Consider the following 27386-nt stretch of genomic DNA (forward strand, 5'->3'; position numbering starts at 1 on the left):
AATTTGGAACTTGTCGTTTGCAGTCGACGCATGCGTACACAAGGTTATAATAAGAGGATGAGAACATTTGAATTACGAGGCGTAAGATATGTGTCTCCTTAAGCTTCCTTAGATCCATAAGAATAATATTTTATTTATTTAATCCAAATAGAAGTGAAACCATCTAAAATGGTAAAGTGCTCAACCAGTAAGGGAGCTTGTTTATTTCATTTATTTATTTCTTATTTAACTTGCGGTGACGAATCAACGTACTGCCTCTGTTCTCCCTCTTTGCATCACGCTTATCTGTAAGGAAAATAAGACACGAAGTTTGACCAGCTATTCATGTATTATTTTACTGATTTCTTGCAACAAGACAAATAACGTGAGTCCATTTTGAACAAAATCATGGTCTTGTTCAGTCTTCACTAACAGATCAACCAGATGACAGTGCGTAGTTGATGAAAGACTGAAGGATCCGGCCTATTACTCTGTCACCGTCGTCAAGTGACACTCCCATGCATTATACACACCACTGCACCAGGGTTAGCATTAAGGATTGAAAGTCGGGGGTAATTTTTCACCCCGAACTCGCATGAAAGCCAAACATAACTGCTACTAAGTGATGAAGAGATTTTGCCAATAACCCACAAGGTTTCTCTCACAATGTTGCTTATATTTCGATTTGATATGAATATTCTATAGAATATTTGCCATCTATGGTTCAATGCATAAAGGGCGATATATTCAAAATTGTATTAATATATTGCTATGGTAGTTAATAAGATTAATTACATTACGTCACTTCTCATTTGTCAATAACACCGACGGCGCGATGAATCAAATCAAATTGTCCCGTTTTACAAGCAACGTCGCGCTGTAACGCCGCTAAGCTCGACCACAAACAGAGACAACTTCGACGACACGAAACTGCTCCTCTGTCAACAAGAACACCGACGGCTCGAAGATTATAGTAAATGTGCATCCGCAACATGGAGCAACGCCGTAACGCCGCGAAGCTCAACCTTTTTACAAACAATGGCAACTTCGACACCGCGAAGCTCAACCTCTTGATAAACACTCGTAACTTCAATGCCGTGAAACCATGCCCCTTTAGAGGCAACGACGCAACACGCCATTCATCATTTTTCTTTCCACATTCGTTCTTTCTTTCCATCGTTCTCCACTTTAAAAATCGTTCGCTTCCTTCTGTCACTTTTCTTCCGTTTCTTTATCACTTGACATGAAACTGTCCCTTTTTACAAGCAACGCCGTGACTCTGCGCAAGACGAGTTAAGTGTTTTAACAGCACTTAAAACCACTTGTTTACTATGTATTCAGGGTGTCACAGAAAAAATACCGATCGAATGAATTTGGACGTAAATCGATAAATAGACATCAGAATCCAAAATTCTAAATACCAGCGTGTGGCATATCTTATTATGCATCTAATACGTTAATTTGACTGGAATCGGTTGACTGATAGCGAAGAAATGAGCGATTACATAACGCATGCGTCAATTAACTTCATTCCAAGTTTGAAAGAAAGATCATTCAACACAATGCACACTAGTGGTCAACTGTCAATGGGCTTCATATTTTGTTCAAATCCTTTTCGTTCTTTTTAAACAATCTGTTTCTTGCAAAACATTTAATTAGGTTTTGTTCAAATTTGAAAACCAGCAAGATATTAAACATGGAAGGTTGCATGTAAGATGATGCGCGGTACTTGTAAATATATTTTTCGTTAATGTTGATATAAATGTTGCATAAAGAATTATTGCCTAAATAATTCCAGTTGGCTTTAAAAATTTCTCACACACATTAATATTTTTGGAATATTTTCAAGAAATTTAGATGCAAAGTTTAAATCTTTTAAAACTTCAACATTAATGTTGCATGGTATCAAAAATCACACGTAAAGCTGTAAGCATTTGATCATTATCATTCTTGGGCTCAAATGTTCTTTGGAAAGTTAAAATATAACATGTTTGCACAACATAAAGAATTGAAGTTGGAAATCTTCCAATTGCCATGATTGCAGAAATCAAAGTTTTCTCGGACAAACTGTTGTTCATCTTCAGTGGAATCATGAATGACATAACACAGTCCGATTATAAAATAGGTGACGTAGATTAAATATAATGAGATACTCAAACTTTAGGAAGCGGTGAGCTAGTAAGAAAAACGCGTCTGTTGATCAAATTTGGAATGAACTGAATTGATGCACGCATTATGTAATCTTTCATTTCTTCGCAACCAGTCAACCGAATCAAATAGAATGTCCATAATGTGATGCACAAAAAATAAGCTATCCGCTAAATTTTCAATTGTTTGATTCTGATGTCTATATCTCGACTTACATTCAATTGTATTCGCTATGGTTTTTTTTTCTGGGACACCCTGTATAGGCATATTATAGGCTGGGCTTGGTGATATTTTAGCATCATCAATCTTATGTAAAGGCATATGGCCAAATAAATGCGACAATGATCCCCATTAATATAGTTTTAATATGATTTGCTGTACTGTGATTATGGTGATATCCCTTACGATCAATGTATAAATCAGTTAGCGTGGTTAATGAGTTCCGTAGAAGAGACTGACAAATAAATGAAAAAGAATAAAATAAAGATTGGGAGATTCACTTACAACAGACAACAATATTGAGGTCTTCGGTTTGTACTTTGCATACTTTGGTTATACTAGTTCTATTGCAAAATGACTAACATGAATTATAACCCGTGGCAGAGACAACCTTACTCATCCGAGAGGTCCTCATAATCACCTTTTCCATGACATGCATATTCTTCTGGTATGCAGTTTCCTCTACCAGGACATGTTGGGTCACCTGTTGGATATGTAGTTAAGGCCGTTGAGATTGATTTTGGAAATATCTTCCACAGATGGAGTATGAGTTTCAAATAGAATAGATAATTTGGTAACTTCCATTTTAAAAATTCACTCCAGTTGTGGGAGCTATAGTAAAGCCATAATACAGGGGAAGTATGGGTTTCAAAATAATTAACCCTGACTAATTACTGTATTTATGAATATTCTCAATCATCCAGGTAGATCAAATAGTTGACTAAATTATAATTCTATTCAACTGGACTTACTATTTATGATGGCTACGGTATCACGTCATATCCATGACGCATCATCAGGCCGAGTGATCGATGGATGTGCGATGGATGTGCGATGGGATCCCCCGTTTCCCCAATTGTCGCGAACCTTTACATGGAACGCTTTGAACAGACTGCACTAGACTCTTACAGTGGTATTTCACCGTCGCATTGGTTCCGATATGTCGATGACACTCTCGTTAAGATCAAAAAGAGCGAACTAGATCCGTTTTTTGACCACATTAACTCTGTTGACAGCAACATCAAGTTCACCCAAGAAGGTGCGGACAATAACCAGTTACCCTTTTTGGATTGTTTGGTCAAAATTCAGTCAGACGGCACTCTCACAACATCAGTATATAGGAAAGCCACACATACGGACCAATACTTACAGTTTGATTCCCATCATCCACTTATCCACAAACTCGGTGTGATCAAAACGCTCTTTCACCGCGCGGAGACCATCCTGTCAACGGACGAAGCTAAAGCTGGTGAACGCGAACATCTGAAGTCGGCCTTAGGTACCTGTGGGTACAAGGACTGGACGTTCCAAAAAGCGTTGAAACCGCAAAAGGACCAAACATCGTCCAAACAATCTTCCACCACCGCTTCGAGCACCCGCAAGTTCGGGATTACTATCCCTTATGTCTCAGATGTTTCTGAGAAGTTAAAGAGGATCTTCGGACAGCACCAGATCCCGGTCTCATTAAAACCCTGTAACACTCTGAGACAAAAGTTAGTCCATCCGAAGGATAAGATCCCGCAACGCAAACAAAGCAATATTGTTTATGCGATTAACTGCCAGGATTCGGACTGTGAGAACTACTACATAGGGGAGACAAAACAACCTCTCCACAAGCGCATGTATCAACATCGTCGCCCTAGTTCAACAGGACTTAACGACTCTGCGGTATACACGCACCTTAAAGCAGCCAAACACAACTTTGAGGACAAGGACGTTATTGTGCTTGATAAAGAACACAGGTGGTATGAAAGAGGGGTGAAAGAAGCGATATATGTTCGCAGGGAGGAGCCAACCTTGAATCGCGGAGGGGGACTACGCCACAACTTGTCCAAGAGTTACGAACCGACCATCAGGAAGATCCCTCGACGACTCTCGTGTGACGTCACTTCTACCATCGTGACGTCACAGGTCAAGAATACAGAGCCAATTCAAGATCACTCGGCCTGATGATGCGTCATGGATATGACGTGATACCGTAGCCATCATAAATAGTAAGTCCAGTTGAATAGAATTATAATTTAGTCAACTACCTGACTAATTACATTTGAAAAACATACTCCCCCTGTGGAAGATATTTCCAAAATCTTCCACAGGGGTAGTGTGGATTTTTAATGGAATAACCCAATGTCTGAAGATCGCGGAACCATTTTGAATGTTCAAAAGTTTTCTAAATACTACTCACAGCCATCGTGTATCCTCCCTTGTAAAATGACAAACCTGAATTCATTGTGTAACTTACCTGTGGGACAATTTTCCTCATCTGAGTTGTCGCCACAATCATTTTCTCCATCACATACATAAACTTCGTGTCTGCACTCTCCATTAAGACAAGTAAACCCACCGCATTCTGTTGGATAAGTAGTAAGGTCGGTGAGATGTATCCATAGCCAAATAAACACGGTTGTTTGATGGCATGTAAAACTGAGTCATTTTAAAGAAAAGTTGAACAATGATGGCGCTATTTATCTAAAATCTTGTTTGCATCTCTACAAGGGTTAGACACTTGTAAAATGGTATTAAAACATCAGCAAACAGACTAACAAATGACAAGGGAATTTTCAAAAAAACATTTTAATATGAAGTGTAAGGTATAACTCATATTATTTAAATTAAAAATATATCTAAATTACGCCCTCAATTTGCACGCAAATGTACAGTTTATAGAATTAAATAATTAATAATTTGATATAGAAACGAAAATCTATGTTAAAGATTGCAACAATATAATGTTATAAATTTATATGTGTGCTAGGTGTTTGTTAGTGTGATAGCTGATTGGCATTATTCCGGTCCAGAATTGGACATTACAATAATGTTTTCTTAGAATAAATGATCACATCAAACAACTGTGTAAAAACAACATCAGTTGCAAAATGACAAATTCATGGTGTATATTACCTGTACAATTTTCCTCATCAGAGTTGTCCAAACAATCATTGTATCCATCACATTTCCATGTTACTGGTTTGCACCTTCCATTAGGACAAAGAAAGCCATCGCATGGCTCATCTGTTGGACAATAATATTCTACTGGATGTGGTATGCACTCTTCATTCGGACAATGGTGATTTTGACAAGGTACATGCGAAGTGAGTAAAACGAAACAAACAAACTTTGATTTGTTGGACATGTAGTTAAGGTCGGTGAGATTTATACAATTACATGAATTGTAACAAATGGCATACGATTTCACCGACAATAACACCGATGGCGCGATGAATCAAAGTAGACCATCAACTTGGAGGAATCAAACTGTCCCTTTTTACAAGCAACGCCGTGCTGTAACGCCGCAAAGCTAGACCACAAACAGTGATAACTTCGACGACGCGAAACTGCTCCTCTGTCAACAAGAACACCGACGGCTCGAAGATTAGAGTAAATGTGCACCCGCAACATGGAGCAATAAAGCTGTGCCTTTTTACGCTGTAACGCCACGAAGCTCGAACTCTTTATAAACACTGGCAACTTCCACGCGCTGTTCCTCTGTCAACGAGAACAATGCAGAAATCAAGCTCAGTGTTCCTTTTTACCAGCAAAGCCGTAACGCCGCGAAGCTCAACCTTTTTACCCGGGGAGGACTCAACTTTGGAAGTGACGGCATGTGCCTGTCAATAGGCCCCCTCTTTTGAAGTCGACTATACCCGATGACCCCCTTTTTTTAAAGTCATATCCGATGACCCCCCTCCCTTTTGTTTTTAGTTGCGGCTACCCAATAACCCCCTTTTTTTCTAGATTTTCTAGAAGCGCATCATCAAAATGCAACAAAATAATGCCGAAACTTTCAAATTTTGCTCCATTTTTTCAAAATTATGCCGAAACTTTCAAAATTTTGCTCAATTTTTTCAAATTTTTCTACCCGATGACCCTTTTTTTGAAATCTTATACTCAATGACCCCCTTTTTTTCAAAATATTATACCCAATGACCCCTTTTTTTATTTTGTTTGTACCCAATGATCTCCTTTTTTAAAATAACGCTTTGTTACCGATAGGCCCCTACTTCGCGACACCGGTAGGCACATACCCGTCACTTCTAAAGTTTAGTGCCCCCAGGGCCTTTTTACAAACAATGGCAACTTCGACGCCGCGAAGCTCAACCTCTTGATAAACACTCGTAACTTCGATGCCGCGAAGCCATGCCCTTTTTGAGGCAACGACGCAACGCCCCTTTCATCATTTTTCTTTCCACATTTGTTCTTTCTTTCCCATGTTATCCGCTTTAAAAATGGTTTGCTTCCTTCTGTCTCTTTTCTTCAGTTTCTTTATCATTTTACATGAAACTGTCCCTTTTTACAAGCAACGCCGCAACTTTGCATACTTTGGTTATACTAGTTCTATTGCAAAATGACTAACATGAATTAGAACCCGTGGCAGAGACAACCTTCCTCATCCGAGAGGTCCTCACAATCACCTTTTCCATGACATGCATATTCTTCTGGTATGCAGCTTCCTCTATTAGGACATGTCAAGAAAGCCCATTGCATGGCAGTGATGGGTCACCTGTTGGATATGTAGTTAAGGTCGTTGAGATTGATAGCAATTACATGAATTGTACAGATTATCCCGAAGGTCGCGGAAACATTTTGAATGTTCAAACAATTTCTAAATACTACTCACAGCCATCGTGTATTCTCAGTTGTAAAATGACAAACCTGAATTCATTGTGTAACTTACCTGAGGGACAATTTTGCTCATCCGAGTTGTCGCCACAATCATTTTCTCTATTACATACAAAATATTCGTGTATACACTCTCCATTAGAACAAGAAAACCCATCGCATTCTGTTGGATAAATAGTAAGGTCGGTGAGATGTATAGCAATTACATGAATTGTACAGAATGTCCCAAAGGTCGCGGTACCATAGCCAAATAAACACGGTTGTTTGATGGCATGTAAAACCGAGTCATTTTAAAGAAAAGTTGAACAATGATGGCGCTATTTATCTAAAATCTTGTTTGCATCTCTACAAGGGTTAGACACATTTTAAAAGATTGGAATGTCTTATTAAGTATCATGCCCCATTAATACGGTACATCTATGAGCCATGAATTGAGATACTTTTTTTAAATTCTTACTACATTTAGTGAGACAAAGGACAATTAATAGTCTGGCCTTTTTCATCAAATATTTTCTAAACTGCTGCAACCGTGCTTTGAGTCAACACATATCACTGAGGGCCTTACAGATTCAGACATTTAGTGTTGTGGAATACAAACTACAAATACAATGGGTAAGTAACTGCAACATGAATGACTATAAAAGTGTGCTACCAAGATGTGCCCAAACTGGGATTGATCATGAGAGTGATCTTGTAAACAATAAAATGAGTACTGAAAGTAATAACCGGTTGATATACACTGGAGATGAGGGCTAATCCATTTAGTTCCACACTCCCCTATGGAAAGGGTACAATCCAAATTATATGATTATATGAAAGAAGTGAATACTAAATAATAATCTTTACATATTTATATATATTTGTTTATTCTGTTTGAATTCAAATTTAGCCAAAGCGGCCAAAGCTTAAAAAATCTTTCCTGTGTGGCTTTTCACCCTTTTTTAAAACTCGGTCCCATTTAGTAAAGTAGTATTAACATGAAGAATGAGTCCTAATTTTTACATGCAACAATGTAATCTTATAGGTTTAAGACTGTTCGAAAGCGGTGCAATATGACGTAGGCTACCGTATGTGTTATCAAAAACATTTCAAGGTTTATGTTTTATTATATTGCGTGATCATAAAGAGTAGTAGAGTATTATATATACTTAGCAAATTGACTGTGTGTCAACCTGCTACATATAGGCCCTACATCTGTACATAAGGCGCAGAATCGCACATGACGATGAAGAATTTAACAAAGTGAGTATTTGCTACAACATACATTATAACGTCTATACGGAAAAAAACTTCAATTACGCACGAACATTAATTCATTTGCTCTACAAAATAAACATTGACAACTACGAAAACCAACAAGTAGCCTATAGATGACTTCGTATGGGTCTTTAAAACTTTCATAAATGGGACCAAGTTTTAAAAAGGGTGAAAAGCCACACAGGAAAGATTTTTAAACTTTGGCCGCTTTTACGTTGTGAAACGTTTTTGGTAGATATTAATTCTTTTTTGAGGTAAAAAATATTGCGCGCTAAGTGGTTCTTTGTAGCCATGCGAGGTGAACTAGTTGGATATCCATATTTCGCGGTTAATGGTGCTTTTTAGCCCTGCGGGGCAAACTAGTTGGATATCCATATTTCGGGGTGAGTGGTTTTTTGAAGCTCCGATCGGCAACTAGTTGGATATCCATATTTCGCGGTTAGCGGTTCTTTGTAGCCCTGCGGGGCAAACTAGTTGGATATCCATATTTCGCGGTTTGTGGTTCTAGTGGTTTTAACGACCCGTAACCACCCCAGTCAGCTGCATACCGCATCCAGCTATTTTAATTATCAAAATACTAGTTTTTTAATGCTATGGGGTAACAGAATTATTTAAAAATTAATAGCTGAACCCAATAGTTCAGCCAAGGACTGGAAACGACATATTGATGACTTTATATAGAGTGTATTCAATAAACCCAAGGCGGAACGAGAGTTGCTAAGTAACCGCTATCCGAACCATAAACACACATGCATGATCAGACAACGAGTATTCAATTTCCTCATAGCATCCCACGTTGTACACACGTCAGTCGAATTTGGCGGTGTTGGTTTGTTAGCCCTCCAAGTTATAACATCGTTCACTTTGTGTTGAACATTGTATGTGGGCCTCGCTGTAATAACATAAAGATCAGTATGATCAGTGTGGTATCACAGAGCAGACCCTTGAGAGGGTCTGCTCATTTGGCTCATTTGCATGGCAGTCGGACTCGCCATTGTATTTGATCATTTGTGTATGGAGAGCAATGGCGACCCGTCATTGTATTTGTTCATGTGTGTATGGAGAGCCACTCTTGGAGCCCATGGGACTTAGGCTAGGTCTTCAGGTAGAGTCAGACGCTGTATGTACTAGAAACGCCCATTCTTGATTCTGCGTTCATTCAATGTTAGCATTAAATTTGTATTGCCCGGCGGCCCCGCGTAATGGAAAAACCTGAATTTGTTACATAAAAAGAAATGGAAATTAAAAAAAGGCAAGGTTCCACCTGAGTACATATTAAATTGGTGTAGAAATTGTTTTCAAATATATATATGAATTTAGACAAACATACGGGATATAATGAACCTTTGACATGACGCCATGATGACATGATTTTATTAGTCGTTTTGTATATCATAATACCAGTATTTGTAATTTTATATTATATAGAACTAATATTTTGCATCATAAATGCGCAGTTCATATGCACAGACGATTACTAATCTTTAAGACTTCAAAATAACATGTTACTAAGCACGGCTGTTTAATGTATATAGAATTGGCTTCATTATTAACTAAGTACAAACTATAGATGGCGCTATTTATCCTAAATCATATTTCTTTATTTGCAAGGGTTAGGTGATTAATACCGCCATTAAAACAGCTGGAATAGGTGAAACAAGCAACAAGGAAATTTTTATAACAATATTTTATCAAACAATAAAAAGAATTATTTGTATTAAAAGCTTGAAAGGGTAATTTCCAGTAACTAAATTGCGCCACCAATTTTGGCATTAATAGATACATTTTATATCCGAAAAAGTATAAAAAATACTATTAAAGTGAATAATTTTGTAAAAGAGGGGAAATTAAAGTGGAGCACGACTCAAAAGCATCTGTATACATTAGCACGATATCACTTTTAGCTCTTCAAGCCTAAAATTTGGTTATACATGATGTTTTGTTTGAAAATCTAATAAATGATCCCATCAAACAACCGTGATAAGCAGGTAATAGGTGCTGGCCTTGTCCTATTATACTTGTTCATTTGTGTATGGAGAGCTCACTGACCTGTTAATAGAGATCAATGGGATAGCTTCTTTATGAGGCACTTCTCCATCGGTTTCAGGGCGCAGTTCATTGAACTCAGTGGGATTCTATTGCAAGTGCTTTTATATTATTACAAAACGGATCGTGGTTATTGCCTTGACAAACCTAATACATAATTCATACCAGGGATTAATAAATCCAGGGGTGCGGACATTTCATTGGTCGCAAACCACCGGGATTCGATACAAGTTTGCGTTGTAAATGAATGCGTGAATAAGAGTGTCATCCCCTTGGCGCGATATTTGATTTCTGAAAATACTCAAGTTGCCGTTCAAAATGCCTAAAAATCATCAAGATATTGCAATACTGTCTAAAGTGATGTAAATTTGTGGCAAATTTGTATGATTTATCGCACATAATTTCTGCGTAGCGTGGAGAATCATTTACATAGGATTTTGGAGAAAAAATGTGATAATTTTAGGGAAATATAGAATGGCGGAAGAAACAAATAAAACATTTTCCTGGAATGTGTAGACCATACTCTTTCTGTTCCTATTGATTTGGATACTGAAATAATTCTTAAAATGAAGCTGTTGGGTGATTTATGTTGGCGTTTCTAGAGTGTGTCATTATTGGCAAACATCTAGGGATATTGTTGAGAGGGCACTCGATTCACGAGATTTCTTTTGCAAGAACGCCAAAATAGCACGAATTTTGTTGGTTTGCGACTGAAGAGTGTCCTCACTATAGATTTCTGCCATGCAAATTAGCTAGTGTCAGTGGGTAAGAAAGTGGCATCTTTTGAATCGTTAAGACAAGCCACATAATCTTATGTAAAACTCTGCTGGGTGTTTCGATCATGTATTATGCGTGTTTGGTCAAGTGAGGGTAATTTGTAAAGCATCAACTTGTGAACAAGTCATAGAGGGTTTGATCATGCTGATGATGTTGCCATTTTGGACAACTTCTGAGTGTTTAAAGCCCAAAATGAATGAATAAAATCGTGTATGAGATATTTGCGGGGATATTTGGGTGCATTGGGCACTTATGGGTTGGGTATAATAGATTTCTATGTATACAATTAAGTCTGATATATTTTCGATGGAATATATATTTTCACTTGAAAAGTTAGTAGTTTTCCGAATTGCAATTTCTGAATATTATATAAAAGGTGAGAATAAGACTATAAATGTAAGAGTATGGGATAATTTTGATTGTTAATAAATGCGAAACGCCGGCGGTAGACATCAGCGATATCAGGGATTGCCGCGATTCTTGCAGTAGCTTTTATGAATAGAATACAATAGTGGATACAATAGCGGATACAATAGCGGAACAATAGAGCTCTCTATCTTACGGGCAAATAAATCTCGTCGCGTTTTGCTAAATTTCACTTCTTCTTTTTCATGAACTAACCGTTATTTTTTTAAACTTGTGGCAAAACTTCGACCGAAGTTTTTAATATACAAACATTAATAAAACCAGCAAGTTTCATTTGAAATATGAAACTATTTGGACGCCTCAGAACAGAAAGAAAGAAAGGAGATATACAGGTCATAAATCGAGATGCAATAGCCACCAGAGAATGTTTTGCAAATGTGCTATTCCAGTTAAAATCCATACACCCCTATGGAAGACATGACCTTAGTCAAACAGGAAGTGTGAATTTTGCCTAATACATTTTCAGCTATTTTGATGATATTTATCTGTAAAATTCCTATCTATTAGCATTGGAGCACATCTTCTGATCACTTGGTGGTCTGGGTATGGCGGCGCCCATGGGCAAAATAAATGCGACAATTATCCCCATTATCGTTTTAGTATGATTTGCTACACTGTGATCATATCACTAACGATGAATGTAATAAATCAGTTGGTTATACTACAATGTACTAGTTCTATTGCAAAATGACTAACATGAATTATAACCCGTAGCAGAGACAACCTTCCTCATCCGAAAGGTCCTCACAATCACCTTTTCCATGACATGCATATTCTTCTGGTATGCAGCTTCCTCTATTAGGACATGTCAAGAAAGCCCATTGCATGGCAGTGATGGGTCACCTGTTGGATATGTAGTTAAGGTCGGTGAGATTGATGGCAATTACATGAATTGTACAGAATATCCCGAAGGTCGCGGAACCATTTTGAATGTTCAAACAATTTCTAAATACTACTCACAGCCATCGTGTATTCTCAGTTGTAAAATGACAAACCTGAATTCATTGTGTAACTTACCTACGGGACAATTTTGCTCATCCGAGTTGTCGCCACAATCATTTTCTCTATTACATACAAAATATTCGTCTATGCACTCTCCATTAGAACAAGAAAACCCACCGCATTCTGTTTGATAAATAGTAAGGTCGGTGAGATGTATAGCAATTACATGAATTGTACAGAATGTCCCAAAGGTCGCGGTACCATAGCCAAATAAACACGGTTGTTTGCTCTTGATGGCATGTAAAACTGAGTCATTTTAAAGAAAAGTTGAACAATGATGGCGCTATTTATCTAAAATCTTGTTTGCATCTCTACAAGGGTTTAGACACATTTTAAAATATTGGAAAATCTGATTAAGTATCATGCCCCATTAATACGGTACATCTATGAGCCATGAATTTAGATACTTTTTTTTTTAAATTCTTACTACATTTAGTGAGACAAAGGACAATTAATAGTCTGGCCTTTTTCATCAGATATTTTCTAAACTGCTGCAACCGTGCTTTGAGTCTACACACTTCACTGAGGGCCTTACAGATTCAGACATTTAGTGTTGTGGAATACAAACTACAAATACAATGGCAATGAAAAAATACAGATTTTTTTTTTTTTTTTTGCAGGTTTTAATATTTTTACAAGTACAACATATGACTAAAATATAAAGCAAACCAGAGGGGGTCAGATGGGGGACCGCCTTGATAGCATATGGACTGACCCAATTCTTAGTTTTAAGCAATTTTCAGTCAATTTCGGGGTAAAAAAGTGCAAATTACCCTATTTTGGCGTTCTAATTCCAGCAATGCATAACACATTTGTGCAAAAACCAACTGTTACATGATATAGATGCATCTCCATACCGTACGAAAAAAGTTTTGGAAAAACATTTTTATGTCTTTTTTTGGAACTGGCAACACTGCAATTTTTCACATATTTTCTCCATATTTGCGTCGAAAAAATCTATATGCCGGAGCACTCTGGATAATAATCTTATAGGAGGTGGTGAAGGTGACTTGGCCCCACTCATATCTGATGAGAACAGCTTGGGCACTTGTATAGACTGGAAGCAGTGTTGCCATATAAAGATGCATTTTGGGGATTTAAAAAAATGATATTTTTACAGAATATGATATAATTTGCTACTCAGAAGCAGGTTTCTTAGAATTTAATGTATCTCTACATATCATTATGATATAGGGGTCTTATGTGCAATAATTCCTGACGAGAAAAGCTTGTTGTATTGTATGTGTAGGGCTGGCCACAAGGGGCATCCGGTGAGAGCAAAATATAAAAAATATGGGATCATTGCAAGGGTGATAGCATGATTTTTGGCATTCGGTGAGAGCAAAATGTACAAAATACGGGGTCATTGGGTGAGAGAGGGGACGTTTGGATCTAAATTAGGGGGCGTTGGATGAGAATATGACTTTTTTTAAATGGGTCTTTGGGTGAAAGCCAAAAGAAGCCTCGAAAATTGAATTTCTGGTTCTAAATGGCTTCAAATGGCTTTGCTATTTCAAAAGAATTGACCAAATCAGTGATGGACGACTCGTTGCTGTTCAGATGGAAATATTAGGTCTTTGGATTACATATCTAAAGGAAAAAAAGAATATGGGGTCTTTGGGTGACAGACAGAGCAGGTGCTGCTAATGGGGTCTTTGGGTGACAGCGATGTTGAAAAGTGGGAGTGCCCCCCGATTTCTGCACATCACATAAAAGCTCCCATTGGGCGCCCCATTTCTTTTTAAAGGAATTTTTATTTATTCCTAGCGATAAGAGAAACAATTTGAGATATATAACAACATGATAGGACCATTGAGTTTTGGACCCATTCTGCGTGTTTCTACTGGGGAACGGTTGGCAGCTCATGATGCGGTCATGTCTACAGTAGAATTCACCACGAACTTTGCAGGACTCAAACTCCATTAAAAGCTATTAAACCAAGATAACACTCATTGAAAACAGCTCAACTGATTAAATCAGATCTTCTCTGGTTGTGCACATGTGTCTGTTTTATATGTGCGGTATCGCAATCAGCTGGTATTAAACGCCGTAGAAGTGACGTCATAATCGGATTAACTACCATAGCAATAGATGAATACAATTTTTGAAAATACCGCGCTGCACTGCAGCAGGTTGCACTCATCACCTGTCTTCAATCATATAATAGATTGAATACAATACCGCTCTTTTCTAATAGACTAATCTTACAGGTGCAATCTATGGTTCAATGCATCGGTACCGCATGAACGTTGTAGTGCGGGGCGATATAGCCAAAATTGTATTCATCTATTGCTATGGTAGTTAATCCGAGTTATTACGTCACTTCTACGGCGTATAGCTTCAGTTGGGTAACCGATTATAAAGGAAACGCAAGGAAACAATGGTATGTGGACCTTTGTTCACGAAATGAGACAATGGTCTGCTTTTTGTTAACCAGCATTCTTGAAAATGAGCAACATAATGATAGTTGACTTAACACGGTTTGGAAATAATTTATTCATATTTTTGGTGTTATCTCTCGTTTAAATAACATTCCTAAAAAACCAAAATACGCATATTTCCAAACATCTAAATTAGCTAAAAATTTAGGACATGTTACAAAACTATATTTTCTGGAATTTTAGAAGAGTACTTTTAATATTGGCCGGTTATTTTTCACACAGCGACGTTAACTACGCAATGTACCATTACATATAACATACACTAAAACATCAAAGTACGAATATTTTTCACACAGCGACGTTAACTAGGCAAATCCCCACACTTCTAACGTACGCTATTTGTAAAGGTCACGCGTCAATGGTAAGAGCACTGTGTATTGTGTATAGGAAAACGGACAGTAACTGCAGTATGTAATGTGGTTTAGTTTAGAGTGTTATCGGTTAATGTGCTCAGTGGAAACAGGTCGGTTCAGAGTGATGCGGTGTGGACACCCGGCAACCGTGATCCACCTCATGAGGTAGACCATGCGGCATGACACCCGGTATTTCTGTCAGTGGAAACACAACGGTTAACGGTTGCTGGGTGTTGAACTTCTTTTATGTACATTTTATGTATCACATTGTGACCTTAAAAGCAGCTTGGGGTCAGGAAAATATTTTCAGTACCTCCGGTACACACCACAACCCTTATTTTAAGCATCAGTATAAACGTGCTGGTTGTTGCCTGAATCGGATTGTGGGTTACCAGGTAATACCGGGTAAAAATACAGAGTGCTCAGTGTAAACACGCAGATTATGACCTTCAACCTCTCGTGGGAATAGTAGGGGGACATATAGAAAAATGGAACAATTCTAATTTTAACATTTTAGATGTAAGGATGCCAAAACATTGGTTCCACTAATATATCAATATAATACATACTGTTACTGTCCGTTGTCCTATTCACAATACACAGTGCTCTTACCATTGACGCGTGACCTCTACAAATAGTGTATGTTAGAAGTATAGGCAACTGCCTAGTTAACGTCGCTGTGTGAAAAATAACCGGCCAATATTTAAAGTACTCTTCTGAAATTCTAGAAAATATAGTTTTGTAACATGTCCTAAATGTTTAGCTAATTTAGATGTTTGGAAATATTCGCACTTTTGTGTTTTAGTGTATGTTATAGGTAATAAGACATTGCCTAGTTAACGTCGCTGTGTGAAAAATAAACGGCCAATATTAAAAGTACTCTTTTGAAATTCTAGAAAATATAGTTTTGTAACATGTCCTAAATTTTTAGCTAATTTAGGTGTTTGGAAATATTCGCACTTTGGTGTTTTAGGAAGGATATGTAAACGACAGATAACACCAAAAATATGAAGAAATTATTTCCAAACCGTGTTACGATCCAGAGCCATTAAGTTTCTCATTTTCAAGAATATGGTTAACAATACTCGCACTATTGTCTCATTTCGTGAACAAAGGCCAACACACCATTGTTACCTTGCGTTCGCTTTATAATCGTTCACCCAACTGAAACTATAATACCAGCTCATTGCACAGATAAAACAGAAATATGTGTGTGTGGATTTAACCAGAGAAGATCTGATGTAACATAGTTGAGCTGGTTTCAATGAGTGTTATCTTGGTTTAATAGCTTTTAATGTGGTTTAAGTCCTGCAAAGGTCGTGGTGAATTCTACTGTAGACATGACTGCATCATGACCCCAAACACATAGCGCCATGTATACTATTAGGCATATAAACAGTGCACATGCTTGCTACCATGTAGACGTCTTGGTAGCAAAATTGGTACAAAAATTTTTGATTTGAATATCAATGACACAAGTGTGAAATATAATATATCAAAGACCAAAGTATGAAAATAACTGGCAAAATCAAATTAAATAATTTATATTGACTAACCTGTTGACACGGTAACAGCGACTGCAGTAAACAGACACAAAATGACGAGCCACTTCATCTTTCTGATTTGCTTACAAAATCTGGATCACAATAAATTATTTTATTTGCAGCTGATATTAAGCGATGTTTCTCCACTCGAGTCAGGTAGTGAAATGATGGATATGATGCTCCAAAGTCGAAATTGTAAGCATATGTTTAAAAGTAGGCCTACCAACCAATCTACACCAGCATGCCACGTGACTCGAAATTCGTTAATTTTTAAATTAAATTTTAGAAATGGTAAGCCTAAAAGTACCAGCCAGTCTTCACCAGCTTATCACGTGCCTCAAAATTCGTTAACTTTGCATATATATTTTACATATCGTAATGTTTGCAGGTGCTATAACCAGGGCGAATATTTTCTGTAACACTGTATGTGAAAAATAGGTCATAAACCAAGCGAATTTTAAATTAAATTCTTGGAAATGGTAAGCCTAAAAGTACCAGCCAGTCTACACCAGCTTATCACATGCCTCAAAATTCGTTAACTTTGAATCACATTTTGGAATTAGAACTTTAGTTTACACATATTTAACATATATAGTAATGTTTGCAGGTGTTATAACTGCATGTGAAGTAGGTCATAAACCAAGCGAATATAGGTCGAGTGCGGCGTACCACACCTCCTCCAAAGACTACGAACAAACCAGATTGTTTACTAAAAAGCAGGATCAAACCCGTTTCCTCCTTCATTCTGATTTAGGCCTAAGGAGCATCCATTTGAAAGCTGGCAAACATTCGGAAGTGATAAAATGGTGTCAACAAGAAAATAGGTTTTACCAGTAACTTTGGTCATTGATATTGATGATAGAAAATACATTTCAAATTCGTCACAAAATCGGTATCCTTCGTGTAAGAAAGCACGAAATTAATCCTAACCCTAAACCTAAATTAAAACCTTAATCCTAACCCTAGCCATATTATTATTATTATTATTATTATTATTATTATTATTATTATTATTATTATTATTATTATTATTATTATTATTATTATTATTATTATTTATTATTATTATTATTATTATTATTATTATTATTATTATTAATAATAATACCAGCACTTACATTATATAGCGCTATTACAAATTCAAAGAACACGAACATAGCGCTTTACGCAAAAAGAAAAGCGGAAAACAACAACAAATTATTCTTTTAAGGTGTACAAATGAGTCTTTAGTTGGCTCTTAAAACTACTGACAGTAGGACCAGCAATGCTGAAAGCCCGAACCCCAAACCACCTGGTGATTCCAATGGATGGCGAGACGAGTAGTGTCTGTAGCAGAGCGTAGACCTGGTCTAGCAGATTGATAAATGGTAATGCTGTCTGTGAGGTATGAAGGAGCCTGATCATTAAGCGACTTGAAAATGTACAAAAGTGTCTTGAGACGCATTCTTTAACTTTGCAATCGAAATGTGCATACAATCTATGCCAAATTTTTACACACTCCGCGCGCCTTCTTTACACTTACAATAAAAGTTTTAACTCGCTCCACACACTTTTTTCACTTTTGACGCGCTCCGCGCCTTAGTTCCGGCAATGAATAATTTTTCTTGAGTCTGTGTAGTTGGAAGGGGGGTCATAAAATTTTCGACCCGCGATAGGGGGGTTGTAAAAAAATTTAGCCCGCGATAGGGGGGTCATACAAAATTGACTCCGGTCACTGACATATTTGTGACCCCCCTTCCGAAGAAAATGCGAGCCCCATTATTTGTTCATGTTGATATTACTCTCTGATAATTTTAATATATGCATTAATTAATCAATTTGTGTAAAAAAAAAAAATTACCAGAACGTACTGTGTTATAGGCCTATTAGTTGGTAAGTGTTATATTAAAACACTAAAATAAAAAAAAATTTACCAGAAAATGTCGTTCTGAAATCTTGAAAATAGAAGTTTGTGCAGACAAAATTCTACAATTGTTTACATTTGGGCGGACAATTTTCTACATTAAGGTTGGTCTGTACCTTGTAATTATGGAAATTTTCGGCCTCATAACTGCTAAATTGTTGGTGTAAAGTACTTTTAGTATATAAAAGTATACATATTTAGAATGGCAACGACTTGATAAGTTCATCTGTGAGGTCAAATTTGGTCAAAATGACATTTTTGGCCCAAAATACCAAACATAACGGATTTTTTTATTAATTTTTAAAAACTAGATAAAATATCTCAGAGCCGTTTTTTATTTATTTTTTATTTTGACCAACTTCACCAAAAATATTTAAAATTTACAGGCGAAAATCGGGCTTTTTATGATTTTTTTTTTTGAAAATTCAGCATTTTTTTATCGAAGTTGGTCGAAATTAAAAAGCGGCGCTTAGATATTTTTATCTAGTTTTTAAAAATTAATAAAAAAAAAATGTTGGCCCAAGAATTTTTTTGTTACGTTTTACGAAAAAGAAGTGGGCCAAAAAACCGTTTGGGGGATTTTTGGGCCAAACTAGCATTTTGGCCCAAATTTGACCTCACAGATGAACTTATCAAGTCTTTGCCATTCTAAATATGTATACATCGTACATAACAATCGTAATGCGGCACGTTTGTGATGGACGGAAGTTAATCTCTAAGGTTGGGATTCCGAAAGGTGGTTTAAACCTAGGTTTAGGCTTAAGCCGGGACTAGTTAGACCTAGGTTTAAGTTAACTCCGGTTTAAGTTAAACCACCTACCGGAATTCTAGCCTCAGTGGTGCATGGACGCACATTTAGCGCGTCTAATACTACCATGCTTAGTACTTGTGGTTACATTGGATTGATAAACAAGTATGATTGACAGTGTGTTTTAGAGACCAAAGTCCCGGGGTAAAGTTCTGCTTAAAAGTCAAAGTACATACTCGGATTTGTAACTCGGGCTTTCGCGATCAATAAACTGGTAGATTCCAAAATCAGAATTGTTTAGTATTGAAGTGAGTCATTATAATTATGCAAGATATGTTGCATTCTATAACCTTTATTGTCACTAATCATCTAATTATATAAACTCTTTATAGCCATTTTACCATTGAACACTTTAATTTTAACATGTTTTTAAACACATCAGTATATTAAATTTTGAGTTCAGCTGAATGTGTTTATCATGATTAAATAATAATAACTTGTCGCGCCATCTGAACAAAAAAAAATCGCTCCACCTCAGACCAAAAAAAAAAGATTTGATGACAATTGTGAAACAAATTGTCACAGTTAGTGAAAAATTAACCTCATATAGCTTTAAAATTGCGCAAATTTGCTAAATTTGTCATCAAGAATATTTATTTTAGCTTCGAACTGATACTATTTTGTGCGCATTTCTTTGCGAAAAGTTATTATGTGAGCGAAACCACTTGATTCACTCTATTTCACAGATTTTCACCAAATTCCACCCCAATGTCAATAGAAATCTGTGCCACATGACTGATTGGGAGCATAGGCCTAGATCCGCCTATAGTTTGCAAGGGGATGGTCCATACAACCATTCCCCAATGTTGTGGGTTTCTGACTAAATTAACCTCATATTTGGTCATTTTAACCTAAAAACTCCCAATTTTTGCACACTTCGCGCGCATTTATTCCACTTTTGTACCATAATTTCATCAGTTTAGCTTCAATATGCAAACATTTTTCATGCGCTTCGCGCGTTTTGTACCTTAAGCTTATTTTGTCGGCAAATGGGCATGATTCACTATACTTCAAGAAGATTTTTCCAACGCCATCCCCCCATGTTAAAAAGAAATCTGTGCCACTGATTGGGAGCCATACGTGGCAGTAGGGATGATTTTGTTTTTGTGGTAAGAAATCATCACATAAACTGTTTTGAAGAATATAATCCTAAAGACATGGATCTCCTTTCAAAAAGTTCATGTTTTCTTCTCCGCTTTGTGCTAAAAACTCACCAGATGAACCAGTAGCGTAGCCAGCGGAGGGTGGTGGTCAGGGAGAAGAGTGCCCCCTGACAATGAGAGATAAAAGTACCCACCTAACCCAAAATTTAAAAGAAAATCGGGAACTCAAAGGAAAAGAAAAGGGGCAAGGAGCCTGTTTCCCACCAAAATTATGGACAAAATTTCACAAATCGAAAAACACATCGCTGAAAATAAAGAACTTTACTATTTAAAAAAAATTGCCTCACCGAGGAGTAAAACAAAATTTTGTCTCTCCGAGGTGAAGAAAACAATTTTTTTGCTTCATCCGAGGGCTAAAAAAATAAATTTGCTTCACTGACGTGCTACAAAAATTGTCACGACCCCAACTACCCAGCCCCCCCTTTGATATCTAATGGTGCGTCCCTAAATGGAGAAATAGCAAACAATCTGCCCGGGTTGATTTTTTTACTATTTGGGTTTGTTGCAAATTTGTGATGTTAATAATATTTAAAATATTGTCTGACAGCTTCAGACTGGAATATAACTGTACAGCAAACAGACACAAAATGACGAGCAACTTCATCTTTCTGGTTTGTTTACAAAATCTGGATCACCAAATAAATTATTTTTGTTGCTACTGATATTAAGCGATGTTTTTCCTCACAATTCAGGTAGTGAAATAATGGAAATGGGGCGTCATGTCGAAATTGTATGCATAGGTATAAAAGTATGCCTACCAATCAATCTAACGCATTTTAACAATACTGTGTGAGCTTTGTTCCGAAATGAGAACAATAGTGTGCATATTGTTATGCAGCATTGTTATGGTAAATAATAGTACAACTCATTGTTGCTGTTGTCAAACTTGTCAAAGTGATTGTGATTGTATGAGGAGTGTGTCCGCTTCATTTAACTACGTCATCAGCCAAACGGGGGAAGAACACGCACGCTTCAAACGGGGGAAGAACACGTACGAGGCTGAACTTTACCCACACAATTTCTCCTTTTTCAGGAGAAATACGCATAAAAAAATTGCAACGAGTGTCAACTTGTAATATAATAATTATTGTCTTCGAATAGAGATAAACTTGTTTTCGCAATAGACCTGACATTAAAGACCTACTCCCGATATGTAGGGCCCATCACATTTTGTCAGCATCGATCCATGTATGTTTTAGTGATTGCAAGTCTCTAAAATTGTATAGTGTCAGTTTGAAATCTTACAAATTTGGTTTGGGTCCTTTTTTCTGTTTTTAAAAACAATGCACCAAATATGTCTTCAATTGGACTTTAATTTAGCAAAATTTTCCCTCTCAGGGGGGAACATCCCCCTCAGATACCCAATGAAGAAGAGTGGATAAACAAGTGACCATTTTCGCTTCTGCTTTCGACATTTGCCAATTTAGGCCCTATGTTTAACACAATTTATACGTCTAATGGGGAAAACGTGACAACGAAAGGCTTTATGGTCCGTCATTTCACAATTTTCGGCTTTTCAACTGTTCAAACTTAAATTTTACACAGTAATAGTAACAATAAAATGGTCCACCAAATCGCTTCAATTAGGTCTTCATTTTGCAAATTTTCCAAGTTCTAAGGGGGGGGGGGCATCACCCTGCGCACTTGATAAACAAATGGCCACTTTCACTTCTGCTTTCAACATTTGCCAATTTATGTTTAACACAATTTATAGGCCTACCATAATAGGGAAAACTTGCCGTCCACGAAAGACTCATTTCACAAATGTTCGGCTTTTTTAAACTAAAAATTTTTACACAATAATAGAAATTGCTTCAATTAGGTCTTCATTTTGCAAAAGTTTCTTATTTCTCAGGGGGCATTTTTAAATATTATTATTTTCTTCTAAAATTGCCCCCACCCCCTTCTGACTGCTCATAGATCCGCCACTGCTCCAAACAGTAGCGTAGATTTCTTTTTGACTCGGGGAGGGGGTGAAAAAAATGTCTTGAAGTATAGTGAATCCATCACCTTTTGGAGAAAGAATAAGTTCATGGTACAAAAAAGTTTGCCATTTTGAAGCTAAACTGTTGAAATATGGTGCCAAAGTGGAATAAACTCGCGCGAAGCGCCAAAAAATTTGCACTTTTGGGGCTAAAATGGCCAAATATGAGGTTAATTTGGTCAGAAACCCACATACAGGCGTCAACATTCTCGATACGAAGAAAAGGCCAATATGAAGACCGCTATTTAGTTACTGGAAATTACCCTTTCAAGCTTTTAAGGTTACACGAAGAAACGTATAAAAAACGTATAAAAGACGTATAAAGTTGTTCTCTAAAACCGCGTTTTCTCAGCAATCAAATATCGCAGTGAGTCAAATGTTGGTGCATGGATGTATCTTTACATTATTTTTGTGTGTTTATAAAAAAATTTAGAATCCGTTTGAAAATCCTTCGTTTAAATTATTTTTACGCACCATGTTCACAAGATCAAAAACACGTTCCATGCAGTTTTTTCAAATGTTCGCTCCGTATAAAACCACGCCGAGTGATTGTTTTCTCCTTTTTTGTATTGTACTACAAATCGATTAAAGAAATAATGTTGCCATGGGGAAGAACCAAATACAGTACCGATCAAATTTAAAAAGCCCGTTTTTGGGGAACATTTTCGAGAATCTTGTCTGAGAAAAACTGTTTTGTGAAATTATCGATATCTTGATAACGGGGCGTTAATTTAGACATCTGAATACCTACATTATTTCTCAACATTCTGCCAATTGCTATCCCATTTGATTTTCACTCCAAATTGAAGCTAGTATTGCAAAAAACGAGGTTTTTCCTCCATCAGTTCGTTCAAAATTTCAGCGCCGACATGCGTGTTTATTCTAAGAGCCATTGTGCGGACACGATTGTAATCAAGTAATTACATCAAATTATAGTTACATATCCGCTTCGAGAATAAGACATTGCGTAAGCTGATGTATGGTCCAGCGTTGGACTGGGAATCTGTTATGACCAATTTTTTTGGGTTCGAGTCCCCATGTGCATGTGGCTGAATTTTCTTTCCTTTTTTCTCTCTTTTCTCATTTTTACTTCCTTTCTTTCCTCTTTTCTTTCTCTTTTTCCTTTTTCATTTTTTTGTTCATTTCTTTCTTTCTTTCTTTCTTTCTTTCTTCCTTTCTTTTTCTTTCTTACTTTCTTTTTCGTTCTTTTCTTTCTCTCTCTTTCTTTCTCTTTTCACTATTTCTTTATTCTTTCTTGCTCCTTTCTTTTTAGTTTTATTTGATTGATTCGCTGACTGCAGTGAATCGTGATTGATTGTTTTTCACTTTATATAATTCAGAAATTTGTAGGCCTGCTAAGTCTGTCTTTTTGAATATTCTTCCCAAATTCGATTGGCAAATAATTGCTTTTTGATATTGTTGTTGATGTTATTGTTGTACCCTATTACATTGTAATCAGGGGAATAGCAGCATTGATTTATTTCATCAAAGATATCAAGGCTATAAATTCAAAATCAACACATTTTCCAGGGCGTAGCTTGACGAAGTGCCCCAATCAATTTTAAAATTTATAAAATCCTTATGAAAATTGCCGAAAATGGCTTACCCCTCCCGGCATCCGACCCGGCATGTCGCCCCTCATGTAACCCCCGCCCGCCCCCGACTCACGAGCTCCGGGCACGAGCTAAGCCAAGTTTCATGTCTTGACCGTGGATCAATATTCTATTGTAAGTAGGCCTACGTCCCACGGTACGCTTGTTCATTTTCTGCATGGCTGTTTCTGTTATGAACTTACGCCCCTCTGAAATCAAGCGCATGAAAAACTCTCGGCTAACCTTAATACACATAATTCCTTTTATTGTTTGATAAAATATGTTTATACAATTTCATTGTTGCTTGTTTCACCTATTCCAGCTGTTTAAATGGCGGTATTAATCACCTAACCCTTGCAAATAAAGATTTATGATTTAGGATAAATAGCGCCATATATAGTTTGCATTTAGTATACATCAAACAGCCGTGTCTAACATATTGGTGGATTTGCAAAGAAATGCATGAAAAGATTGAAGTAGATGTGTGAACTTTAAAGGCTCATAACTTGAAAACTGAGCCACCTGCGTATGAACAGCATCTAGGGATTTTTCTTTTAAATAGACCTTTTGATGCAGAGCTCAGCCGTCTGACGGCCCCATTTTAAGGAATTGCCTGTAGGAACTAAAAAGTCCATATGGATGATTTTTCAACAAAAAACTAAAAGCGTCAACTTTTCAATGCTCTTAACTTGAATACTGAACCACTCTGCCACTAGTGGAAATTTAAAATAAGAATTCTTTCAAAGCGATGATAAGGGGGATGTCATTTTCTTCGGCAGGGGGAGGGTCATGAATATGTCGGTGACCGGAGTCAATTTTTTATGACCCCCTATCGCGGGCAAAACAATATGAAAATTTGTATTACCCCCCTACACAGACTCAAGACAAATTATTCATTGCCGGAATAAAGGCAAGGAGCGCACCACAAGTTTACAGCGAAGAAAGTGCGCGGGTGCGTTGAAAATTTGATCTTGTGTAACAAAAGCTTTCAAGAGTGTAATGCTTCATATTATATAAATACGTGTATTACCTGGTGGAAACTGACATATGTTTCCTGAGTAACCGTTATTACACGTGCAATAAAAGGAAAGGCCACTCCCGGACGAACTGCACTGTCCGTTATTCAAACAAGGAATGCTATCACAGGTGTCTAAGAGAAAGAGAAGAGATAAAACAACTGTAGGCTACACAATATATAAGCAGTGCCGTAGCAGGAATGTTTTTTGGGAGGAAAGAAGGGTAGACATAACATTTTAGCCCCATGATTGGAGAGACGAGCCCCGTCCCGGAGAAATAAACACAAGAAATAATTCGTACAATTATGTTGATTTGTCTGTCCTTGTTACAGCATACAGGACCGATTAAAAATACTCCTTAAATACAACATATCAATATTGGTATGCTTCGCGCTAAGAATGATAATAAAATCACAATAAAGTATTCAGAAATACCTTGGTGGGAGTGAAAAAGAATTAGGGGCTTAAACGTTTTGGACCTATAAAAAAAAGTGGTCAAAAAGTTTCGGTCCTCTGAAGAGATATCTTTGTGCCTCTAACATATTGGTTAAAGAAATGCATGAAAAGATTGAAGTAGATGTGTCAACTTTAAAGGCTCATAACTTGAAAACTGAGCCACCTGCGTATGAACATCATCTAGGGATTTTTCTTTTAAATAGAAAAAAAAAAAAAAAAAAAATGATGCAAAGCTCCGCCGTCTGACGGCCCCATTTTAAGGAATTGCCTGTAGGAACTAAAAAGTCCATATGGATGAATTTTCAAAAAATTGCATGAACTAAAAGCGTCAACTTTTCAATGTTTTTAACTTGAATACTGATTCACTCTGCCACTAGTGTAAATTTGAAATAAGAATTCTTTCAAAGCGATGAGAATTAGATAAAACTACGAGAATTGAAAATCTTCTCATTTCTATAAAACTTTCTCATCCAAATGAATGAGAAATATTAATTAACTGGTCAACAACCTGACACTAGTGTTAAAATTTCTCATTTAAAACAGAAAATCATAGATGGTATTACGATCTTGTAACTGGTCATCTCAGAGACAGAAAAAAATCACTTTGGTAACAAAAGCTTTCAAGAGTGTTATGCTTCATATTATATATTAATAAGCTTATTACCTGGTGGAAACTGACATATGTTTCCTGAGTAACCGTTGTTACAAGTGCAATAAAAGGAAATGCCACTCCCGGACGAACTGCACTGCCCGTCATTCAAACACGGAATGCTATCACAGGTGTCTAAGAGAAAGAGAAGAGATAAAACAACTGTAGGCTACACAATATATAAAATTTGAGCCCCACGATTGGAGAGACGGCCCCTACCTGTCCCCGTCTGATCAATTTTACTCAGATGTGTAGGAATTTGTGACGCTATAGTGTGAGCCAGCCTTTAATAAGCCTTAGGCTTAAGGTGACCCTAACGCTTACTAAGCCTAGCCCGCTCTCGAAGCCCGAGTCTTAACTCAATGAATGAAGGTACTCTTAAAATGCCCCACGATTGGAGATCCTAGATTAAAGGAAGTCCCCGGAAATCCCCGGAAATCACAACATTATGCCTTATATGTAAGAAAAATAATTATCAAGCACGAATCACATGGTTTTATTTAAAACAAACTCATAGTGACTATAAAACGAATGAAAACAGTCGTCTCTCACCACGCGATATTAAAAATTCCCGGGCGCCGGAATTGTCGAGTGCAAAAACGTCCCACTAATGCATCCATTTTATTAACGCCTTACGAATATGAACACAAATATCTAAAAATGAATGACAAACGACGGAAAAGCTTTTACAATTCTCGCCAGGTGAGACGAATTTGAATGCTCGACGAATATTAGTATGAAATACACTGACATTAAAATGAATTTCAATGGTCGATCAAAGAAGTTGATTTCGAGTTTCTGCGAGCACCACTTTTTGGACCAATTTGAAATACTTTTACTACTATCAAAGACCAAAAGTACAAATTAACTTACCTGTTGACACGGTAACAGCGACTACAGCAAACAGACACAGAACGACGAGCAACTTCATCTTTCTGATTTAGTTACAACATCTGGATCACCAAATTAATTATTTCATTTGCAGCTGATATTAATCGATGTT

At 37.0% G+C, this 27386-nt stretch overlaps 1 protein-coding gene across 1 annotated transcript; it reads right to left on the minus strand.

The window, feature by feature from the left end:
- Positions 1 to 27386, minus strand: LOC140144408 (uncharacterized). The gene is made up of 8 exons (XM_072166219.1): positions 27257 to 27386; positions 26399 to 26518; positions 25293 to 25412; positions 12490 to 12597; positions 7022 to 7129; positions 5248 to 5397; positions 4589 to 4696; positions 1 to 285 (listed from the first exon to the last, which is right to left on the minus strand). The coding sequence occupies exons 1-8, from the start codon at positions 27312 to 27314 to the stop codon at positions 215 to 217; spliced, it is 843 nt and encodes a 280-aa protein (XP_072022320.1). The 5' UTR covers positions 27315 to 27386; the 3' UTR covers positions 1 to 214.

The sequence above is a fragment of the Amphiura filiformis genome, unplaced genomic scaffold (genome assembly GCF_039555335.1).
Source record: "Amphiura filiformis unplaced genomic scaffold, Afil_fr2py scaffold_53, whole genome shotgun sequence".
In the NCBI taxonomy this organism is placed as follows: Eukaryota; Metazoa; Echinodermata; class Ophiuroidea; order Amphilepidida; family Amphiuridae; genus Amphiura; species Amphiura filiformis.

Excerpts from the sequence above, each read along its gene's own strand:
- LOC140144408 (XM_072166219.1), bottom strand. The coding sequence starts at position 27,314 with ATGAAGTTGCTCGTCGTTCTGTGTCTGTTTGCTGTAGTCGCTGTTACC. Across the intron at positions 5,398-7,021 it reads TGAGCAAAATTGTCCCTCAG|AGTGCATACCACATCCAGTA; the intron begins GTAAGTTACACA and ends GTCCGAATGAAG. Across the intron at positions 286-4,588 it reads TGAGGAAAATTGTCCCACAG|ATAAGCGTGATGCAAAGAGG; the intron begins GTAAGTTACACA and ends TTTTCCTTACAG.